General features: G+C 39.9%; 1 protein-coding gene across 1 annotated transcript in view; it reads right to left on the reverse strand.

Annotated features, from left to right (window-relative positions):
* The window catches only part of LGR4 (leucine rich repeat containing G protein-coupled receptor 4), an 82,880-nt gene that overhangs the window by 23,029 nt on the left and 36,449 nt on the right, over positions 1-23,402 (reverse strand). Inside the window, exons 2-4 of the mRNA XM_033151119.1 lie at positions 20,013-20,084; positions 5,665-5,736; positions 4,758-4,829 (exon numbers count right to left, since the gene is read on the reverse strand). Of these exons, the coding sequence (XP_033007010.1) occupies positions 4,758-4,829; positions 5,665-5,736; positions 20,013-20,084 (216 nt within the window). The remainder of the gene's footprint in view (positions 1-4,757; positions 4,830-5,664; positions 5,737-20,012; positions 20,085-23,402) is intronic.

Genomic DNA, 23,402 nt, shown 5'->3' on the forward strand with positions numbered 1-23,402 from the left:
GACTGAGCCCATGCAGCCAAAAAGGGTGCCTCGTCCCTGTTATATAGTGTTACCAAGCAAATAATATTTCCTCATTGCTGTTGCAGCAGTTTTACAAATGTCTGCTTTAGTTATCCATTAAGGAGGAAACAGATTCCTCTTCTTTTTCATAAGACGTGCTCCAGCTTTCCCATTTGGACATTTGCTTACAAAAATTCTGGTCTATAAATTCATGCTTGCTGGGCACACTCTCATATTAATTACTGTTGTTTTTAGTAACTTATAAGGTCTCATTTCACGCTTTAGTTCAAACACATAAAATGGTCAGTGGAGCAAGAACAAAGTAAGCATCATATATTTCTTATGGAAGACCAAACATTAAAATTATTCCTGAATGTACTGAGAACATAAGAAGAATCCTGCTGGATCAGGCCAAAGGCTAGCTAGTCCAGCATCCTGTTCCGACGTTGGCCAACCACGTGCCTATGGGAATCTTGCAGGCCAGACCTGAGGGTATCTGTGCTCTCCTCCACTTGTGATTCCCAACAGCTGTAATTCAGAGGCAAACTGACTCAGACAATGGAGGCAGAACATAGTTATCATTGCTAGTAACCACCGATACTGAGATTTAGGAGCTTGCGGTAATAGTCTGCTCCTCCCGCCCCAGAGCACGTGCAAGCAAGGAAAAAGCAGGGAATGACACATCAGGAAAGTTCACAGGAGGTTACAACAGCAGCAACTGGCAAGATGTTTTTCTGAACCAGTAAATGAAGCAATAGGAATATAGGTAGGTAGCCGTGTTGGTCTGCCATAGTCAAAACAAAATAAAATTAAAAATTCCTTCCAGTAGCATCTTAGAGACCAACTAAGTTTGTTCTTGGTATGAGCTTTCGTGTGCATGCATGGTATCTGAAGACGTGTGCATGCACACGAAAGCTCATTCCAAGAACAAATTTAGTTGGTCTCTAAGGTGCTACTGGAAGGAATTTTTTATTTTATTCTGTTTTGACAATAGGAATATACTAATTTATGAGTGGCTTGTGGACTTGAGTATCCAAACCGGCATATAGGCATATAAGGGAAGCTACCTAACAATAACAAATAACAATACACTTAAATATTAAAGTATTATTGCTCAAAACCAAGTAGCAGCAAATATAAAGCAGTGGATAAAAATCAAGAGCCACTAAAACAACACAGTGGAGGATAGGCGTGCTCTGGTCCATGGGGTCACGAAGAGTCGGACACGACTGAACGACTGAATGACAACAAAACAACACAACAACTGAATGAGATTATGACGCACGCATAACACGTCACTTCACAATTTCCATTTGTGCAGCACTACAGCCTGCCAGTTCTGTCTCAAAAGAATTAGGAGGATGTAAATGATGTTATAGAGTACAATGGAGAGAAATGAGTACAATTAGATCACGTATGTGTTCTCTATTCTCAGTAGATTGTTCTGCTCATTCTTGTGGCCTGCGATTTAATCTCTCATTACTCTCTTCATTTGCTTTGCTGCTGCGGTACAGTATTTACATGGCTCAGGAAATCTAATAGCATTATTCCAGCAGTGAAACAGGAGATATTGACACAAGCCGTCATCTCAGAGTGTACATTTGAGATAAAACTGCTTCAGGACAACAGACGTCTGGAGTGAACTTTGTTCTTTTTAAGTGCTACTTCAAAAACCACAAGGAAATCACTCCAATGACTGCAAAGTACCAGTAGTTATTAGATTTAAGAGGGGAGCACTGATAAGGCTGGATACAACAGAAATTGCATCATGGCAAGGACAACAAATCCACTCTTGAGTTAACAAGCACTTTCCCAGCCGTATTACTTGTAGGTATGGCATGCCAGCTGTATTACTTGTAGGTATAGCAGACCTTGCCATAGTGCAATACAGCCTATTTAATAAATGCAAGCACTCCCACAGCTGTCAGTCGAGCAGTGGCACTTTATGAAGCAAACACATCAATTCTGTGGCCTTCTTGGAGTTACCAACTGTTTCACAAAAAACCAAGCGCACATGCACAAACACAGATTACACACATGTGTAATTTTACACTTTTAAAAGTGGCCACAAACCCTTTCTTGGCATTTGGGTTATGTATTAATCTTTTATTCACTTGTCACTGAAATTGGGAAGGCCAATATTCCTAAAATATTGTCTCACCCCTTAGATACTCAATAGATCACTGAGCTCTGCATGAGAGGGCTTCCTGCAGATACCATTTTATCAGGGGGTCCATTCCGTATGATATAGGAAGCAGGCCATTATTATGTCCCCTACCCTTCAGAACTCTCTCCCATTATAGATCTGAAAGAAGGAGATAGGAACAAGGAAAGAGGCATTTCCGGTTTAGGTGGTAGAAGGTTGTTAATAGTTTTATAGCCATTGGGATATAACCAGTGTTTTATGTGCTGAACATACCTTGCCATGACAGACCAGCACAGCTATTGTGTTTTTCATTTCTTACTGGCCAATATTGAGAGCTGGTAAGCTCTTTAATAAAAGCTTAAATAGGATGGAAATATTAACTTCTTTTTCAGACAACCTGCACCTCAGTACATCAAGGGCTACCAAAATACAGTACATACACAAACCATACTCATGAAATTCTGAGGTGGTGAAATACATTTTGTCACGAAGAAAAAATCCCCCTAAAGCTTCCTTCCTATAAAGTTGGGAATACTGCCAGACAACCAGCTAAGTAACGTTTAAACTTGAAGATTTTGGACTGAGATGACAGCTACGTAAATCTTTTTCAAAGGAAGGGAGGTAGGGAGAACAGAGTGAGACCAGCAATTTTCTAGTGTTTTACATGTAAGAGAGTTATCTGCTTTAACATTGCACACCTCAAATACCTTCAAAGCATTTCTATCTGGAACAAATCCTTACCCAAAAGGTCAGTTTCTATTAATACTATAGTACAGTAGCATCAAACCATTTTAAGTTCTTTTTAGGCAAGTCCTACAAGCTCCACAACTGACAATACTTGAACACCCTCCAAGCACACAGTACATAGTAATCAAGTTGATGAGACATCTGTTGCCAAAATGAATTTCCTCTAGCCATCATTCATGCCTTTGTAAACTTGAGGCTAGACTTCTATAATACATTCTATGAGAAGCTGCCCTTGATGGCTGTTCAGTAGCTGCAGATAACAAGCCACCCTAACTGCAGAGAGAGCAGAGCTACCAGGAGCACACTGACACAACTGCTCTATTGTTTGGACAGGCTGGTCAGCTATGGCAAAGCATGTTCAGCCTACTTCCAAAGGATATAAAATCATTAACAGCCTTCTTCCACCTTAACAGAAACCACCTCTTTCCTTGTTCCTATCATTCTCTTTCAGATCTACTGTACAGTAAGAACCTCTGGTGTTTACCAACTATGCACCAAGATACAATTGCAATGGTATACACTAAGGCATTCTCAATTTTTACTTGCAAATGTTGAACACCCTTGTCTTGAAGGCAACTTCTTCCAATAACATAATCTGCTGTGTGGGTTTTAACTAGTTGATTTTAGGACAATTTCAATGCATTCTATAGTCAGAAATCAAAGACAAAATTATGTTAGCCACAACAAATTGCATAAAATACTAAAGAACATGCACACAGAAACTTGCTGTTGCAGCTGAAGCATAATTCTGTCAATAAAGGAAGCCCTAAACTATGGTAGCCATTCTGTTGGTGGTGGATGACTGGAGACTGTTATGACATTAAATACAAATGAATTTCTTTTGCAGAACAGTTGCAGACCTGAAAGCATTTCTGAACTTCCTTAGACCACTCTGAATCAACAAATGTGCTGGAGGACTTGAATTATAGGTCAAAAGAATTAACATGAATTATTTTTCTCTCTCAAGCCAAATCCATACATTTTCAATGACATTTTTTTGTGTTTTTGTCCTGTGCTTCAATAATGACCCAGTAGGATCACAAAGGAATTGCACTTGAGAAAATTCCCCTTCCAAAGACTCAGAACTGGGCTGAGACTGAAGTGCTATGGAAAAATGTTTAATATCTTCACACTAGATCAAGGGTGGGGTCTGTTTCAACCAGATGCAGGAAAATTTGTTTTATTGGTTTTTAAATCTGAATTTTAAATTGTTGTAACCAGCCCTGGGATCTGATGCTCCAGGGCAGTAGTAGTAGTAGTAGTAGTAGTAGTAGTAGTAGTAGTAGTGAGGGCAGTAGTAGTAGTAGTAGTAGTAGGAGTGCTGATAATAATTTGAACTCGGTCAATCTCCTGACAGTCTGCATTCCAACGATGGGTGAAGCAAAAACTACACACACCACTTTCACAAACACATGCACCAGACACACAGGCACACAACACTCTCTCCCTCACACAAACACAGTCACACACTCATATATCCATACACTCTCACAGACCAGGAGTACACAAACACAATATTTTCAGCCGTTCTCCACTCCAGGGCTGCAGTAGTTGGAAAGATATAGTTGCCTGCTCCTTAGGAAAAAAACCCCAATTGATTATGATCATGTATCCCCACATGAGCACAAAGCACCTGTAACAATTCCATTTAAAAACCCCTTTCACTCACTGTGACGTTTTAGAAAGCTTTGCATTTGCGAACAGCATGAGCAATACCCTTCCAAACGCATTTAGAATAATTAAGAGTTATTCATATACAGAGCTGTATGACTCGCTTGCAGCTTCCAAAATGCAAGGTATGTTCAGAGAGGGATGGAAATAGGAAAGACAGGTGCAGGAGCAGAGAATTCTCAAGGAAACTTACAAGGACTGTAGTCCACTGAGTCCCCTGATGGCCTCATTGGGAACAGTTTTCAACTGATTGTTCTGCAGAGTGCTGTAAAAAGAAAAGGTATGGGGGGTATAAGAACATGAACAGGATAAACAGATTGGACAAGTCTCTCAAATTACATTCACAAATTCAGTACAGTTTGTTCCTGATGTACTTCTTGTCTATGTTCCTTCCCCTCATGCTGGAATTCTGAACTAGTAAGCCACCAAAAAATGACTTCAGAAACACATCCTTTTTAGCCTACTAATTAGTGTTTCTTCACCTCAAAACATCTACGCCTGGAGTATAATCAGAAGCTCCGAGACATGCAAACAGGATTCCCTGTCACACATTAAATTCCGAGGCTTCATTCATGGTGAACAACTGAGACAAAACCTATGGAGGCTGACCTATGCAAAAAGGACTTGGGTGTATGAAGTCCCTACAAGATTGTGGTGATGTTCAGCTTGCCATTACAGTCGTGGTGGTGGGACTTGAAATTTTGGTTAAAATGAAAAGATAGCAACTTCACTGCAAGTTGCTTCACCCAAAAAAACTTCATACAGGGCAGCTCCCACGTACTTCTAATTCAAGCTAACACCATAGTGCTCTATGCATGTGTGCCTGGCCCTCAGAACCACACATTGACCCCCAATTAAACGAAGCAATAAACATTTAAACAAAGTTGCAACCAGCCACCCACAGTTTAATCCTCCACTGGAATTGTTTAAAAAGTGACAAGGCAATAGAACTTTTCCTGTTACTGCCTCTGCACTGTCCAAAAAAAAAAAAAATCCTAGAACAAAATACACAATTCTGCTCATTCTGTCAGTGAATATGCTGACTGGACAAGAAAGAAGTAAAGAATTACCCCATGAAGCTCTGAAATTTGATTACTTACAGAACTTTGAGCTCCTTCAACCCAGACAAGGCCTTCGGATGAATAAAAGCGAGGTCATTGCCAGCCAGCCGTCTGGAAAAGATTGCAGTAATAATAATAGGCTACAAAAATACAGCATATTTCTAAGTGTCTAATACATTAAATCATCAGGACATCAAAACATTCATCAAGCAACCGGCGTGCTCTGCATTCAATTGTACCACATTTCCATTCACTAGTACACACTCAACTCGTGTGTTTTTAAGTAACCATAGTGGGTGCAGTTCTCAGAGCCTGTGTTTGCAAGTAACATTTAAACTACAAGTGTCAAGCCACAACTACCACGTTATGAATTGTAGCCTACCACCACATTTCTATTCCACTCTAGATAATGCAGCCTTCAACTATGGGGGCCAAGGAACCAATCTTAAAAGGGTTTTGAGCAGTAGGATAAAGGTGTCCAGCCAAGTTACTCATGTCAATTCTATGTGAAGGTGGGAAATTTTGTGCCAAACAGGTGCTGCCTCTTAAAAATAAAATAAAAATGAAGGTGACTCTGCAAAAGTTACAGTAGATGTGTCAGCCTTAATTCTAACAGAAAATTTCAAATCCCTTACTGCAATCTGTTTGTCTTTTTTCCTGCATGCTTAGAAGCAACTGCTCTCTCCATACACAGCTCTCTGTTTATTTGAAGATTATAGGTTTTTAAAATCTCCGTTCTATAGACCAGCAAATTCTAAACTTCGTAAATATCTACTATAGATCCAGATACTGTTTTAACCATTAAAAAAACCAAAGTTCCTCAAGTCTGGAACTCACAATGAACTGTTGTTAGTTGAAAACTCTTGACAGGAATAAACAAAGAGGAGCCAAAGGATCAGTGCAACTAGTATGTGAAGCAGAAAACCTTGGTTTTCCATTCTCTCTGAAAAGAGCTATTGTACATGTATCTATGTGTATTTATGCGCAAGAAAAAAGGACTCTCCACCACACCCAAGTAACCATCACAGAAACAGCTTTGAGATGGAGTTACCCCATTTATCTTTCATGTGTCCTCTTCAAACATTTATTTAGTAGTAAGTCTGTTGTTATATGGTCCAATTCCTGTCAACTGCTGATGCTTTTAACACTAGATGTTTTATTTAGGAAAGTGATAAGAAAATGCCAAACACCTGGTTATTCCTGGCTGCCAACACGAACAACAGATCATTTTCGGCCAAATTGGTTGCTTCCTTGTTTGCTTTAATGCCTCGGCTAAGATCTGAAGATGCTAGTGCAGATTAAATAATGCAACTGAGAAAAATACAATAGGGATGTTTGTACAAAATAAGTCTTATTGCGCTTAGAAATTGAAAATGGTTTTTATATATTCTGTTCCCTACCTGTTCCTTTTTTGTTTTTGTACCATGCCTATTACATTTTTAGGCTGCTTTAACCTATAAACAGTGTGTAGAAAATTGTAGGTGCTTTTTAAGTGGTAAACCATCACAATCAATGCAAGTTAACTTAGTGATGACTAACTTGTCCCATTGATTTCAATTTGATTAATGCAAAGAGGGCTGGATGAGTGTACACAGAAACTAGCCTACTGCACAAAGGTAACATTCATTTTGATCACTTTATCCACCTTTTCCTCTGGTCCCCCTGACTACTGATATGTGCCCCCCTGGAAAGTGGCACAGAAAGAAATGCAACCCTCAGGCTGAGATAGGTTCCTTGTTTTAATAAATCAATTCATTTGTTTTAACTTTTCTTTTTAGTTGTTCTTATTATACTGCATACATTGCCTTGATACATATGGTTGCAACCAACAGGGCAGAGCATACACTGAGCTAGTGATAGCGGCAGTCATTGCTAAATCTCTAGATCAGAGCTTTCCAAACTGTGTCACGGCATGTTAGTATGTCAGCTGCATTGTGTAGGTGTGTTGCGTGAATGCTCCCCTGCATTCCTCCCGGGACTGGAAAGAGGTTACTTTAACTTCTGGTTTGCCAGTAAAAAAAAGTGTGTCACCAACAGGAAAAGTTTGGAAAGCTCTGTTCTAGATGTTTAGTCTTCTGGATATCTGAGAAGTGGATGCTGGAGTCTATGAATTTGAAGTGTATATTTTTCCAGTCAGAGGGGTACTTGCTTTATTTATTAATTTGGAATACAAAGTTTGTGATACTTTACAATACTGACTTTTAGCCAAGATACGTGTTTTCTTGTAGAAAAGTTATAACAAGCATGAAAACACAGATGGTGCACATGTCAATCAGGATGGAACAGGCTCACAAATCATAAACCCTGTGAGTGGTTCCAATCCACTGGATTTCTGGGGAGAAAAGGCCTGTCAACTAGGCAGATGGGGGTGTTTTTCCTTCTTTCCTTTGATCAGGGATAGCCAATGTGGTGTCCTCCTGGTGTTGTTGGACTACAACTCGCAACATCTCTGGCGACTGTCCATGCTTGCTGGAATTGCTGTGAGTTACAGTTCTAAAGATCTCAGAAGGCCGCTCCACAGTAATTTGGAGCAGAGCTTTTTATGTGGCTGTCCCTGTTCTGTGGAACAGCATTCCTGTCAAGGTTTGACAGCTGCCCACAACCTGCGTTTTCTGGAAACAATTGTCCCAACAAGCTTTCTGAGTTGGATAAATAGGTATCTGCTATACATGTCTACTTTGTATTGTTTTAAAGTTTATCTGTGTTGTCTTCAACTGTTTTAAAAGTTGCTTTTATTTTATTTTGTACATCACCTTGAGATGGGTGTGGAAGGCAATTAAAAATAATTCCAAGTAATTCCTTTACAATGGTACCTCGGGTTACAAACACCTCAGGTTACAGACTCCGCTAACCCAGAAGTAGTACTTCGGGTTAAGAACTTTACCTCAGGATGAGAACAGAAATCACATGGCGGTGGCATGGCAGTGGCAGGGCGGCGGCATGGCGACAGCAGGAGGCCCCATTAGCTAAAGTGGTGCCTCAGGTTAAGAACAGTTTCAGGTTAAGAATGGACCTCCGGAACCAATTAAGTTCGTAACCAGAGGTACCACTGTATTCATCTTTTACCATGCACTGGGTCCACACTTGAGATGAACAGACCACGAGAAGCATATGCAAAAGTCAAGCAAGTATATTATAACATAGTAAACTTGTTTGTAATACAATACTATTACGAGGAAAGATGTGAAATGATGCTTGGGCAGTTATTCGCTTTATGATATAACAGTTACTTTGAAGATAAGGCTGCTTACTTGCTCTAATTCTTTTTCCTAATCTGAACCAACAGGCATTTGCTCTTTTTCTTCTCCTTAACTCACAGGCTGTACAGACAACTTCACCTTAAGTCTTCATTTTGTCAGGATTCTCTTTACCCCAGTTAATTTACATGCTTCATCTAGGTTCTACTTGAAGTTTTGTTTCTGATCAGGGACTCATTACTTTTGTGAAGACAACCACCACCAACTGACAATCCGGATTCAGCTGTCTTGGAAAACTGCAGGTAAAGCATCTCTTCCTAGCTTTAGCCTTCAGTGATTTTAACTTGGGTGTCTTTGCACCTTCCTGTTGAACAGCTGCCTGGTGCCACAGTACTCTCTCAGATCTCAGAAGCACACTTGCTACCTTTCCAGCTCCCAGCTGAAGACTCTTCTGAGCCAGGGCAGCCTATCTAGTTTTGCCACCAAAGGTGAAACAGGAAGGTGAAACAGCAGTGGCAGTGGGGAGATGCCCATGGAGGTGTTCCTTGGATTCTACTGCTTACAGTGGCTGTCTCAGTCTGCTCATGAATGGGCCGGCCCTGCTCATGAGCCTTGACAACACTGACTAACAGTTTAGTGCTGTGACTGCCGTATTATTCTATTCCCTCAGAACCATCTAATCTTAAGGAATTTCATCATCTCACTGGACTCGTATCAGAAGACCAATGAGTTTAAATAGGAATTTAATTTCATTGTACACAGGTTGAACAATGACAATAAAGGTATTATTATTATTATTATGTCCCACTAAGGGACCTATGACAGATTGTTCTTTTTGGATTCTACTGATCCATACAAAAACTGAATTCCACTGCAAAATGTCATAGTGGTGGAAGTTGTACAGTTACCTCTTTAATAAATGTGTCAGCCTAGCTGCTTCCTGGAAGATGGCCAACTGAAGAACCCCCTATACACTGTAAATCCCAGGCTTAGGTTAGAAATAAACTGCCAGCCACACATACCAAACACTTTAAATGAAACATTTTCATATCTGAAATTCTCTCAGTGTCACAGTTTCCCTACAGAGGCACGCTGCCTCTGATACTAAAGCCATCATGGCTAGAAATCTTCATCAGAAAGTTTATGGTTATTCTGTACATTCTGTGGCACAAATTCTACATTTCAGGGAATTTTAAAGACTTTCTGCCCTCAGGTCCCACTTGACAGGGCAGAAAGTTACTGAGGCCCAGTATTCACAAAAGGGTGGTGTAAGGATGGAGCCAGACACAAAATGGAAAGCAATTAATGTCATCATTTTAACCCCTCCTTAAAAATGGCAGAATTCTACACCACAATTATTTCCTTGTGGTAAGGAGTGCCATAGTTCCTCAAGTTAAGTACAGACATTGGCTCTCTGAGTGAGACTCAGCCTCCCCATTTTAGGCAGAATTTGCGACGTCCAGAGAGTCTAAGCAGAAGTAGCGAAGGCTTTTTATTTCATATTCCCCTCTCCATGCCTCTTAGTTCTCACCTGTCGTCTCTTATCTCCTACTGTATTTATTTGCACAGTGCCTAGTTAAACTATGGAATTCACTCACATAGGAGACAGTAATAGTCACCAACTTGGATGGCTTTAAAAGACTAGACAAATTCATGGAGATAGAGGCAACTGTTCCAACACCACCCATGTAGCTTAGCCTAGTAGCACCAAGGTCCTGTCCTATTCCTCACTCCCTCTGCTGCCACCATCCACTCATGTGTCACCTAGGGGAATAGGCACAGGATTCCCACTTCCTTACAGTGGTCTCCTTCGAGGTAGGGAAACAGCCAGCTAAATTCAAAGTCTCCTGCTTAGCAACTTCAACCCATCTCCTCTCCTTCCTCTCCCAGGCATCTCAGCAACTAAACTGCTCTAGCATGTCCATGTCCACATGGGAGGACAACTAGCCTATGAGTGTGGTCAGAAAACAGTACAGCCCAGAGATCCAATTCAGCAGTGTATTCAAAAGAAATATATGTAATAAGGAAGAGGGGGAGAAATAGCAAGCTTCATTTGTTCCAGTATTATGACAGTGAGGGGAGAGGAAAGCAAACATCTTTTTATCCACTTCCTCCACACCATGCCTAATTTTATAAACCTCTATCAAGCTCCCTTATACCTTATTTTACAAAAAAAAGTTACTACATTTTATTCATTATGCTGACTGAATGAAAGAGTTGTCATACAAATTAGCAGTTTTAGCTTGCCTTCAAATAGCTGGCAAAATATGTAAACTGAATCCCTTACCTGCTCAGGTCTTTATTAATTACTATAATGCTCAGACATTCTCTGAGCAAAGAAGTGCAGCCTGATCCTATACTTGTGTACTTGGGAATTAAATCTCCCTGTGCTTAGCAGGGGTTACTCCCAGGTGACTGTGTATAGCATTATAGCCTTATATTCTCTGCTGATTGGTTAGAATTCACATGAATAAAACCCTCTCACGTTTCCCCATATGATTTTTTTTTTTTGTAATTGGGTGTGCATGATATTTTATTGGGCATTCACTTCTGCATGTCTTAGGCATTCAACACTCAAACTAATTACATCTGTCTTGCCTGGCTGATGATATCTATTAAGATACTAGTGAGTTGAATTACACCAATCATCACTGTAAAATTATATTACCACTACATATTTCCAGCATTTTAGAAATAACTCAATGATCAAGGCCCCCCATCTTAAAAATGTTCGTAATCCAGCACAAATAAACCCATTTGCCATCATTTCCTGGAAAATTAATTGGCACAAGTTGTTTTAATATTTGAATATGGAAATCACAACACATGAATCAAAACTGTCACACACCACCATAACAAAGTAGATTATGGCTAAAGTGTTGATACAGAACACTAACTGCATAAAATCAGAGTTTAAATGTATTCTTATTTAACAAAAGCTCTTTTTATTATACCGGTATTGATATATTATTAAAATGTATTCCTAAGGGGCTACAGACATTATTGGCAGCATAAAAAAGAACAAAGAATGCCAAATTCTGCACTCCAAATAGCATTGGGGGAGGAGGTAAGTACCAGTATGGTTTTCTTAATTTGCATAATTATACAGAAGTAGGAGCAACTATATAGTTGAAGCAGCACTCTTTTCAGTCTTTAATTTGGGTTTTTCAAAACAGTAGTCTTCCATGCAACATAGCAAGCCAATTCTGAAACTGGGAGAACTTTCCAAAAGCAGCTTGTGATATAGCATGGTAGGCTGCTGTTTAAGTGAGAAAAAAGTAAAACATTCTACTATGCATTCCCTTGGACACACCTCAAATAATTCTTTGGATACTATCCATAAATATCAAGGAATAACTATATAATATGAATCACCAGAATAAGAAAGTAGTTTTGCTGTCCATCTGAAGAATATCATCAACTAAACCTAGGTAAGACTACCTAAACACTCACACTCACACACACACACACACACACACACACACGAAAGAGAGAAAGAAAGAGAGAACGATAGGTGTGTTTATAAAAAATGTGATTTCTATCTCCTCTTACTTGCCCAAAAAGTTTCAATGTGAACATGAAGACAAAAGACAACTACTGGTAGCAGCACAAAACTGATTTCCCCTAAGGGTAGAACAACATTTTTCCTGAGGCAGATCAACCAACATATTCACACCAAGCGGAAAACACATTTCATATTACACAATGTTACAAAGCATAACTTTGGTTGCACCATAGATATTCTCATCATTGTTAACTTCCTAAACTCTTGCTAAGGTTGAGGACAGCAAGTAGAGTTTCATTTCATTCCTTATTTGTAGTCCTTCACTCCTCCATGTATTTATTGTTACTCTGCTGATTTCCTCCTGGGCCTCTGCCTAAGATATTGACAGATGTGTTCCAGACCTATGTGCCTCTCTCTAGTGAGTCAGTCAACTGCCTTAACCCAAGCTTGCAAGAACCTGTGTGACATCAGAAGGTCCAATACAACCTCAAGATGTCTCATGGCTAGACACTTCTGATAAGATAGGGCTTGGAAATCTGGAGCAAGACAGTTGATTCTACCTAAGGAAACAGAATATGAACTGAGGCCCACAGCACTCCGACACATCACACACCCCTGACCTGATGAAAGCTACCAAGTAAAGGCAAAGTTCAGAAGGAAGGGTAACCTTCACATTCACAAGCCTGTTTTTTTATAAGTAGGGTTGATTCAACTGTGGGAAGCATTTATACCTTATACCTCCATTTCCAGTCAAAAGAGAAAAGAGCAGTTAGAATGACATCCGCAAGACAAGACGAACTTCCAAGCTCAGAAATACCACATGACTTCTTTTTTGTATGCTATTCTAATTGCTTGTTTCTTCTGATCAGTTAGACACACACACGTGTCCTATTTACTCAAATGATTTGCGGTGCAGAACAATTCAAAACTGCTTCGTTCATAGCAGAAAATGAAAATGCCACATGCAGGTGATATGTCTTTAGAGTCACACAAAGGGCTCCGTGCTTCATTTCCTTCTATTTCAACAGATTACCAACCTCCCAGGAGTCCCCTTCTCTGCACCGGATAACATGGTGACCTCTTACTAGAACATATGGATAAAATGGCCCTCCTCCATAGCTATTATAAGCACCCATGAGCTCTGCAGCTGTACAAATATCATGCCTGAAGTTCAAGGAAAGTTTGAAAACCACATTTACTACAGCTGACATTTAAATGGATTGACTGTACATTTTTCCCATAGAGAAAAAATTAATATTTTCTACCCTAAAGTAGAATGACTGACCAATCTCCTCAAAGATTAAATGAAAGATTAAAGTGATAGTCTTGGCACTTTATTGACTTAGGCTATTTATAGGCCTATAACAAAAGGTGCTCTGGGTGGCTTGCTTGACAACCATATTAGTGATCCTCCAGCAGCAGAAGCAGAACTACTTTGTGACTTTTCTGATACCGGTAGTTAGTGAAGCTCAAGTTCGGGGCAAATCTGCTCAACTATGTGAAACAAGCAGAAGACACATGCAAACTGAAAAAAAGTATACTTGTGAATGGCTCAACACATTTCTGTGCTCTCTGGCACTTGTCACGGTCCTCTGTGCACCAGTAGTGGTTTAGTCATGCTGGCCACATGATCCAGAAAGCTGTCTGTGGACAAACGCTGGCTTTCTCAGCCTGAAAAGTGAGATGAGTGCCGCACACCACAGTCAGCTTTGACTGGACTATACCATTCAGGGGTCCTTTACATTTACCTTATATTCATATTATGTTTGTTTAAAGAGCACACCTCTTTAAATGATCTCGCAAAGCCCTTGGTGATCTGCTGTTCTTTATAGACTCTGATCAATTCCATTTCAGTCATTTTTAAATTACTTTCACACAAGTATCTGTTATAGAGAAAGACAAGAGAATTTCAACTATATTCCTAAGTATTGTTAAGATTCCTATGGAGATGGTGTAGAAAGTTAAAAGTTGCTAAGTGCAAAACAGAGCAGTGAATCCATGCCCTGCTTTTCATCTGTGTATAAACTGAGACACTCATATTTATGGCTGCCCTTGTGATAATTAGAAGTCACCATCATGTAAACAACCAACTTTGCAAAAGGCCATGGGGGAGGAGGGGAGATTGAACTAGCTAATTATAGCAACCTGGCATGGAGAGGCCAAAATGAACCATAGAAAACAAAGACATATAAATTAGAATGTGAAGCATGCCTGCTTTAGTGTGTGGCATACTAAAAGGCTCCTGTGTGACCCAACAGAAGCAAAAGGATGCCTAACAGGCCAGGGTAGCATGAAACACCTGGACACAGTTTAATATGGATCCCTTCTGTCTCATCTAACCTAATTCAACTCTGGACATTAATTATCTTTTCGGATGTTAGGATTTTTAAATGAATGTGCATAACTTACTATTGATTCCCAAAGCTGCCCTTTCTAATGAAGGTGCCAGTCCCCCGCCCTTTTATATTCCCCTTTAAAAAAAAAAAACTTTTCTCCTCCTGCCTCTTTAAGAAATCCCTTTCTTGTAACAGACTCCAATCTCCTTCTGTGGAAAGTGAGGCAGGTAGGAATTTCATCTTAATTACCAATACACATTTTTTAATGTATGATTTTCAGTTTTACACACTTCCCATAATTTTACAATCATTTTATCATTTCTAAACTCAACTTCCTTCTCCCTCTTACTGCAGTTCCTTGAATTTATATTTTACATTTTCTGCATATTCCAAATTAACTTAATCATTTATTTATCTACCACCTAAAAGTCTGCCTTCTCCTGCAAACTCACACACTTCATTTTATTCCTTCTGATTAGGATACTGAGTCCTCTGCCCCATCAACTCCCTTCTCCTATAACTCATTTTTAAAGTAAGCGGTTTAGAGATGGGCTTTCTGTGTGCCATCTCTCTCTGGCTTTGACTGAAGCTGGTCAGGACCAGGTTCCATGATTCCTTCTCACCAATGGAGAACAATCCCCAGTTACAGGTAGGTAGCCGTGTTGGTCTGCCATAGTCAAAACAAAATAAAAAAATAAAAAATGTCCTTCCAGTAGCACCTTAGAAACCAACTAAGTTTGTTCTTGGTTGGTAAGCAACCATTTGGTAAGCAGCAGGGTCCCCAGTTGGTAAGCAGCAGGGTGTAATGGAGCTGCCACCATCAACACCACCACCCTGTAATTCATGCAGGTCAAGGCAGGGGCAGGCAAAAGCCTGCTTTGGGCTATACCAGTCTAAGAGTTGGCATCACAATGGGGCTGGCTCAGGATCCACTGGATTGCAGATCAGATAATCCCTTCCCCTAGAACACCCAATTTGTGGGCTTTCTGCAGGCTCCCCACCAGTAATACTTCTGTCCACTTTCAGTGGTAGAACAGGGATGTCTGTGCTGGTGTCACTCACAGAGGAGGCTGGTGAACCTGTTCCAAGTTGGGTGAAAGGAGACACTGTACCAACGAAGCATGTAGGATTGGGTTTTTGGATTGCATCCCAAGTCTATTAACTGTAGGGGGGAAAGCACTGTCTTACATTCCTTTTATGAAAGTGTTCTCTACTTATTTTTAACACCATCAGAGAACCTTTTGAATTCAGTTGTAGTAAGATTTGCAATGCCCAGTAGCATTTATTTTCATGCCTTTTGTTTTGTGAATGAGACCTAAATCGATCCAGCAGTGTAGGCAAACGCCCTAAAATGACCATGCAGCCATTCCAATGTATCATAGGAGGAATAAGTGTTGCAACTCAACAAATTGTAACTCTTGGTCGTAATAAATGCATCCTATTTTCATTACAGCTAGCAGAGGGTGTTTCAGGTTTGCCTGCTAATCCAAGTCTGAAAACTAGAGCACACTGCATCAAAAAAAAAAAAAAGGTCAACAAAATATGTAGTTGAAGTATGTCTGCTATTTTGTGCTGCTTTCCTTGAGGCTCTTGTTCGTGGGTGGAACCTTTTTGTATCAGAGAGTTTGGACAAAGTAGGCTGGTGAGTTTTTTAGTTTCTGTGCTTCTGGGGATTTCAGATTCTTCCCTCCCAATTCCCACGCTGGAAAAAATACTACACACTGGGAAGAAAATAGCTTTTGTCACAGAAGACTTAAGAGGACCAGTGAAGAAGCCTGCTAGGAACTTCCTTGCTTTTCTTCTAAGAAGAAGAAAATATTAACAGGAAATTCCTGACTCCACCCAGACCCAATTAAGTGCAATGCTGCCTACTGACTATTTACACATCTCCCCCACCACCACTCCTAACCCCCCCCCAAAAAAAAACATGCAGCAACAACACTTAAAGAAATCAGCACTGTTCAAACATCTGGTAGTTGAAGCAGTGGCATTGTGGAGCCAAAACAGGAATGGGGAGCACAGAACTTTTTTTTCTGAGGAGAAATTATGACATGTGTCAAAGCACTAGGGTAACTAACTGACACTCCTTGATCTGGCAAGTGACTGAGGTGATAATGACACTTTCAAGTTTTGCTACTGAGACAGATTAGCAAATAGGAAGTCAGAGGAGGAGGAAATAACCAAGCAGAGGCTAGATACATCTTCCTTTGATGGGTTCCCTACTTCATGCTAGCAGTTTAAATGAATCTTTGAAATATTTTTAAACACTAAAGGATGCATTTCAGCTACCTGAAAATCTTTTGCTAAAGGTCACACTGTGTTTTACTAATGGAACCTACAGGTGGGTAGCCGTGTTGGTCTGCCATAGTCAAAACAAAATCGAAAATTCTTTCTAGTAGCACCTTAGAGACCAACTGAGTTTGTTCCTGGTATGAGCTTTCGTGTGCATGCACACTTCTTCAGATATGTATCTGAAGAAGTGTGCATGCACACGAAAGCTCATACCAGGAACAAACTCAGTTGGTCTCTAAGGTGCTACTAGAAAGAATTTTCGATTTTGTAATGGAACCTATGCAGTCAGAAGAAAGGATCGCCAAATGCAATAAGAGTTCGCACCCAGGAAACTATGCTTAAGATTGCAGGCATAGCAAGACAAACCATGAGCTGTAAACACAAGGAACAAACCTTGGTTGGTTACACCCATTGCTTGTTTGAAGCAAGACAAATCACAAGCCCGGATTTGGAAAGCACACTAAGCCAGGGTCTCTCTTATACCACTTTGACTGTCATGGCTTTCCCCAAATAACCCTGGAAACCTATAAGGGTGCTGAGAGTTGTTAAGAGCCCTCATAGAACTGTAATTCCTAGCCCACTTAACAAACTACAGTTTACAATATTTTTGGTGGAAGCCATAAGTGCTACAGCAGTACAACAGGGATTTAAAGGTATGTGGCTATGACCCATGATTAGCTCACAGCAGTACAACAAAAAGAGACGACTGCAGCAGCCATAATCTCTCCAGGAACTCACACATTTCTGCTAAGCCAGGGGTCAGCAAACTTTTTCAGCACAGGGCTGGTCCACTGTCCCTCAGACCTTGTGGGGGGCCAGACTATATTTTCTTTTGGGGGGGGGAATGAACGAATTCCTATGCCCCACAAATAACCCCAGAGATGCATTTTAAATAAAAGGACACATTCTACTCATGTAAAAACACGCTGATTCCTGGACTGTCCGTGGGCCAGATTTAGAAGGCGATTGGGCCGGATCTGGCCCCTGGGCCTTAGTTTGCCTACCCATGTGCTAAGCCATAGTTTAGCTTTGTTTTATGTGTGAACCAGGTCACGGCAACACTATTCACACATTTGTATACTTGGATACAGAGTATGAGTATGTTTCTTTTCTTTCGTATAGCTTTTTGAGCTTGTCAATGTGCATGATGAAAAAGACACACCTTAAATTCTTTTCATTTTTGTAGCAAGGGAACAGAAATATGTTGCACCAGAATGGCATGTAATAAATTAAATCAGGATTTCTCAGTCCCATAATAAAATGGAAAACTTTTCTATGCTTCCCCCCCCCCCTCTTCATCTTCTTCCTAAGCACTATCATTACAGTTTGCAATAAAGATACTTTGGGTATTGAGCAATGGAGTTCCAAGTATATAGTATATAAAGGTTCTGCCTTTCGGCTCCTCATCTCAAGACACACCCCAAGTTTACAGAAGTTACATAAAGACTGAAACACCCACATAGTTTGCTTTTATTGCTTTGTACTTATAGGCAGAGGTGGGGGTGGGAAGAGATGAATGCAAGTCATTCAAAGAGTTGCTTATTTATTTTAAACATACAGAAACACGTGAGAAGGACACCAACATACTATACAGCAAATATTTATATGGAAATATTTATATATAAAAGAAAACATGCAACACAGTTTTCAGTCTATTATATAAAGCACCTGGTATAACTTGACTCCTTTAATATTAATAAATGTCTATTACCGGTATATAACTTAGCAATTATATAGTGCTGTTAGGATGTTTGAAGTGTTCCACATATTAATTTTTTTCCTGGTATGTTGCAACACTCTGCAAGGAAGCTTGATAGCATCATCTCCTCTATATTCAGGGACAGGGGCTAGGACTGAAAACAATGGCTTGTCTATGGCCACCCACCTTGTGAATCATTGCCAAAGCAATGTTTGCATCAGGGATCTCCCTGCTCACATTCTCACATAGCCAATTACCACCCTTGTGCATTTTATTTTGAGGCTGTTTACAATTAAACAGTAGCAGCTACAACCAATATTTAAGATTTTTGCATTAAATGGCATTATTCTGAATCAAGTTGTAGGGCTGTTAATATAAACTTGCATACAACTGTTCTATTGGGTCATATTTGAGCAATTATTTAAAACAGGGTAGGTAACCTTTGGAGCTCCAGATGGAGAACTTGATTAAGTTATTGGACTCCATCTCCCATCAGCCCCAGCCAGCAAGCCCAACAATGACTGAAGGGGCTAACCACATCTGCCTGAAAAAGAATATAGGCACTACCCTCATCTCTGAGAGATTCCCAAGCTATTTGTTGAGGGTTTTCAACTTAAATTTGTCTTTAAAAAGAAAGAAAAAAGCGCTCTCAGTATGCTTTGAGTGTGCCACACCACTTTTGAGGCATTATTAAAAAGGGAGCTCTATTTTAATGGAGTAAAAAAAGATACAATATGTCACAGGATTTTCTACTTTAAGCATTTTTTTCTTGCTACTGCATTGCCTGTTCTGTCCACGTCCACCTCCACGTTCTCAAACCTCTTCTCATTTATGTTCAGTTGGGGCCATGAGTGAGGAACACCCTTTCACATGAAACATTTAAGGAAATGGGATGCATTTAACACATCTGGTTGTTTCTCACAAAGTCTCACTTTCTCAACACTTCCCAACCTTTACACACAACACACACACACACACACAGTACTTGTCCCAACCTAGGCTGATGGGAACCGCAGTAACTATAGCACATTTTATAAAAGCTATGCAATCAGTCTAGCATAGCTCCATTTAAAACAGTGGTAATTGCACAGTCCCTGTGTTATCTTTGGATAGCACTGTAATTAAGCCTATGTCATCACTGCAATCACAATTAAAATAATTACTATAAAAAGGTTCCATGTAAATAGCATCCTGGCTTTGAAGCACATATAGGATTTTTAAAAACTATTAAGTACAATGCCTTCTTTGTTCACAGTTGATTCACATATCACTATTTACTTTTACATGCATTTCTCAGACAACCTCCAGTCACTCACTCACTCTCCATGCCACAAAAGCAGGTTAGATTCAATACTCACAACTCTTCAAGGTAAGGAAAATTCCTGAATGCATCTTCTGGTAACCTTGTTATATTGTTCATACTGATATCCCTAGAAAAAAACAGGAGAAGAAAAAACATGTGTGAACAAAATGTGCTGATTAAGTAGAGTTTCTAGAACACAAATCTAATTGTGTGAATAAAAAGGTCACATGAGGAAAACAAATGAAAGCTAAATGTTTCAAAACTCAGTAGTGTGAAAATTGTTTCAAGAGAGAAGCTAGTATATTACACAAAATCAATGTTTTTCCTATTAAATATTTAAACCTGTATTAAAGGTCATGCCTGTATTAAAAGTCATGCTCCAGATGTATATACCAATAGCCAAACTCATGCTCCATGTACCAGTCTTTATAAAGATAAGACAGCAGCCGGAATCTATCAGCAGGCTTTGGGGAGTCCGAAAACACCAAACAGAACCACCTAATAAGAACTGAGCATGGAATATTGGGGAGGTGGGGGAAAACTGAGGGGTAACCGAATGGAGTATCCTGAAAAGGGGCATGGCATAGCTGACGCCATGAAAAGGTGCTTTCAAACCTCAGCACTCAGCACACCCATAACAGAAAACAAGCTGGTTCCCACTATCCTATGAGAAGATGCTAGAGTCAGTGTGATGTGGAAAGACAGTGTGGTGTAGTGGTTCAAATGCTGGAGTAGGACCTGTGAGACCAGGGTTCAAATCGTCACTTAGCCAACAAGCTCACTGGATGACCTTGGGCCAGTCACCATCTCTTACGGATCACAGGCGGATTTGTGAGGGTAAAATACGAAGAGAACCATGTACCTGAGCTCCTCCAAGGAAAGGTGGATATAAACATAGTATATAAATACTTGGAGTCCAAACATTTCACTCATCCTTGAGTAACTTGTTTGTATCTCCCAGCCAAGGGGCAAACACCATCAGATGCAGAAGTGGGGGGAAATGTGTGGTTAAATGCATCCTTTATTTCTTAAATGGGTACCCAAGATGGTTGCTTATATGGACATACTGTCCCTTCGCAGAACTGCAACACCCTTTGTATTCTTTGAGCAGTAGTCACAAGAAGTGTGCACATAAACTCTATGCATTCTATTAAAGCTACTCTTGTACTACTAGCAGTAGTAAAAAAATAAAAAATTCAAATGTGACCACCCAGCATTCAAGCATACTGTCTGCTTGAGAGAGAAAAGCACAACTATCAATGAATGCATTCAGACCTGATAAAATAAAACCCCTCCGGCAAATGAGGCTTCTGGGACAGCTGACAAGAATAGCAGGAACATGCCTCAGCTCTACCACAGTCATACGTTCCTGCAAAACCTATAAAAAAGTCCTCAAGGTAATAGTTTTAAGCAGATTTCAATTTCAGCCCATGAACAAATGCAGGCAAGTGCTTACATGATAGGTATGCAGAGCAATTTGTTTGTTTCCTCTTACAGCTTGCTGAAAGCACAACTCTGCAGAGTATTTTTCTTTATACAGAATCATTACCTGCTCTACCAGAGGTCTGTTTAGAGCAGCTGAAGTGGAGAAGACAAAGGAAAAAGAATGATTTCAAAAATATTTACTTTTGGGTGTGAAATATTTCTCAAAAACCATGCACTGCTTTGCTTCAAGCTAAAAAAAGAGAACATGATAAGTTTGGCTAGAATCAAATCCACTACAAGTTATTTCTACTTTATTTTTTAAAATTCTTATCTACTCTCATCTGCTCACTTCTTAACCTATACCTCTATTGCACTTTCTCCTTTCACATTACTATGGTGGATGTGTATACTGTACAAGAGTTATTCCCATGTTTTTAAGTTCAGGTCTCTACTAAGTATCATGGCTACCCCCCTGGGCTTTTCCTGAGCCGTTTGCCACCCATTGTTGATTGAAGCAGAGGTCGCTCAGGAGTATGCTCCCTTTGGGTGGGTTGTGTATATTCCCATGTTTTTATAGGGTGGTACAAAACAAAATTATTGTTGTAAAGAATGGAGTTTGTATTGACCATGCCAGTGTCATCTTTACTACCAGAATTCAGTTTTCCTACTTTAAGATGGTTTTGTTGTAACTAGTTGTCACAGAAGCAGTGGTAATTATTATAAAATCCAAAGGAATAAACAATTCCCCCCCCCCCAAAAAAAATCTCTAGTTACATACATGGAATCAAATTATCTAGCTGCCTGGTTCAAACAAACACATACCATCTGCCATATTGCTGCCATTTTCATACTTTAGATATAAAGGTATTAAAGCTGCATGACAGAATTTCACATAACAGCAAACAGAATAACTTGTCTGGTGCTCATCAACCAGAAGAGACATTTATTTTGGCTTTTGTGACATTATGTTTAGAGTGCATCTAGAGTTACAATGGAGTTTATTCAGTAAAGAATGGAAGATACTTTGCCAAATATGGCAAATAACTTCTGAACAGCAAACAAGAAAATATCTGAAGTGGCAGGTTTGGCCCTGATTTTCAACAAATAAATGAGCAGCTGGAGAGCTCACTGGGTTTACAAATTGGATTGTTTGGGCTAACTTTGATTGGGGCTGGCTGGACACCAAGATTCTAGCTTGGGTGCAGAACTAGAAAGCCAATAGAAAGAAACGATAGAGAAAGGAGAGAGGAGGAAGACGCATTACCTTGCTTGCCTTACCTATCCTTATAACTTTTGGAAATTTTATGTCACAGCCATAAAATCAGAGTCATATTTTATTTTTAAAAATTTGGTACAAAAAGCACCAGAGCCTCAAAGACAAAATACATGCATGGCATCATCAGCTGTGAGGGATGCACAATTTATTTATTTTATTGTAGGGATTGCCTAACCTCATATAAAGCAGTGTTGAAATCCTCCCTGATCACCATAGCCCCACCTTGCGCACATAATTTTTATAGGAGCCACAATCCTCTGTAATGTTATATAAACTGATCCTTCCTCATGTCAGAATGACCAATTAATAAGCTTATAGCAACTTCATCATTTATTTAATGGTCTCAGGCAACAACCAGTTTCAATCAATTTTTTAAAAAGGTGACCAGTTCCTTGACAAGCTGTACTCTTAGCATATTTACGAGACACTTAACCCATTAAGTAAAGGTCCATGAGAGATAGCTCAGTTGGTAGAGCACGAGACTCTAAATCTCAGGGTTGTGGGTTCAAGCCCCTCTGTGGGCAAATGATTCCAGCATTGCAGGGGGTTGCACTGGACAATCCTTGTTGTCTCTTTCACCTCCGGAATTCTATGGTTCTAAGTGCAACTAAAGCCACAACTCAACTCCTCCTTCCAAGTGCCATGAACATGCAATTTCACTCACCAGGCTGCGTTGCTTCCTCAACTAGATGGTTCCATAAACCCTTTGTAGTCTTTAAATAAATACATATATTCAATAAAAGG

Source organism: Lacerta agilis, chromosome 1 (genome assembly GCF_009819535.1).
Source record: "Lacerta agilis isolate rLacAgi1 chromosome 1, rLacAgi1.pri, whole genome shotgun sequence".
NCBI classification, from domain to species: domain Eukaryota; kingdom Metazoa; phylum Chordata; class Lepidosauria; order Squamata; family Lacertidae; genus Lacerta; species Lacerta agilis.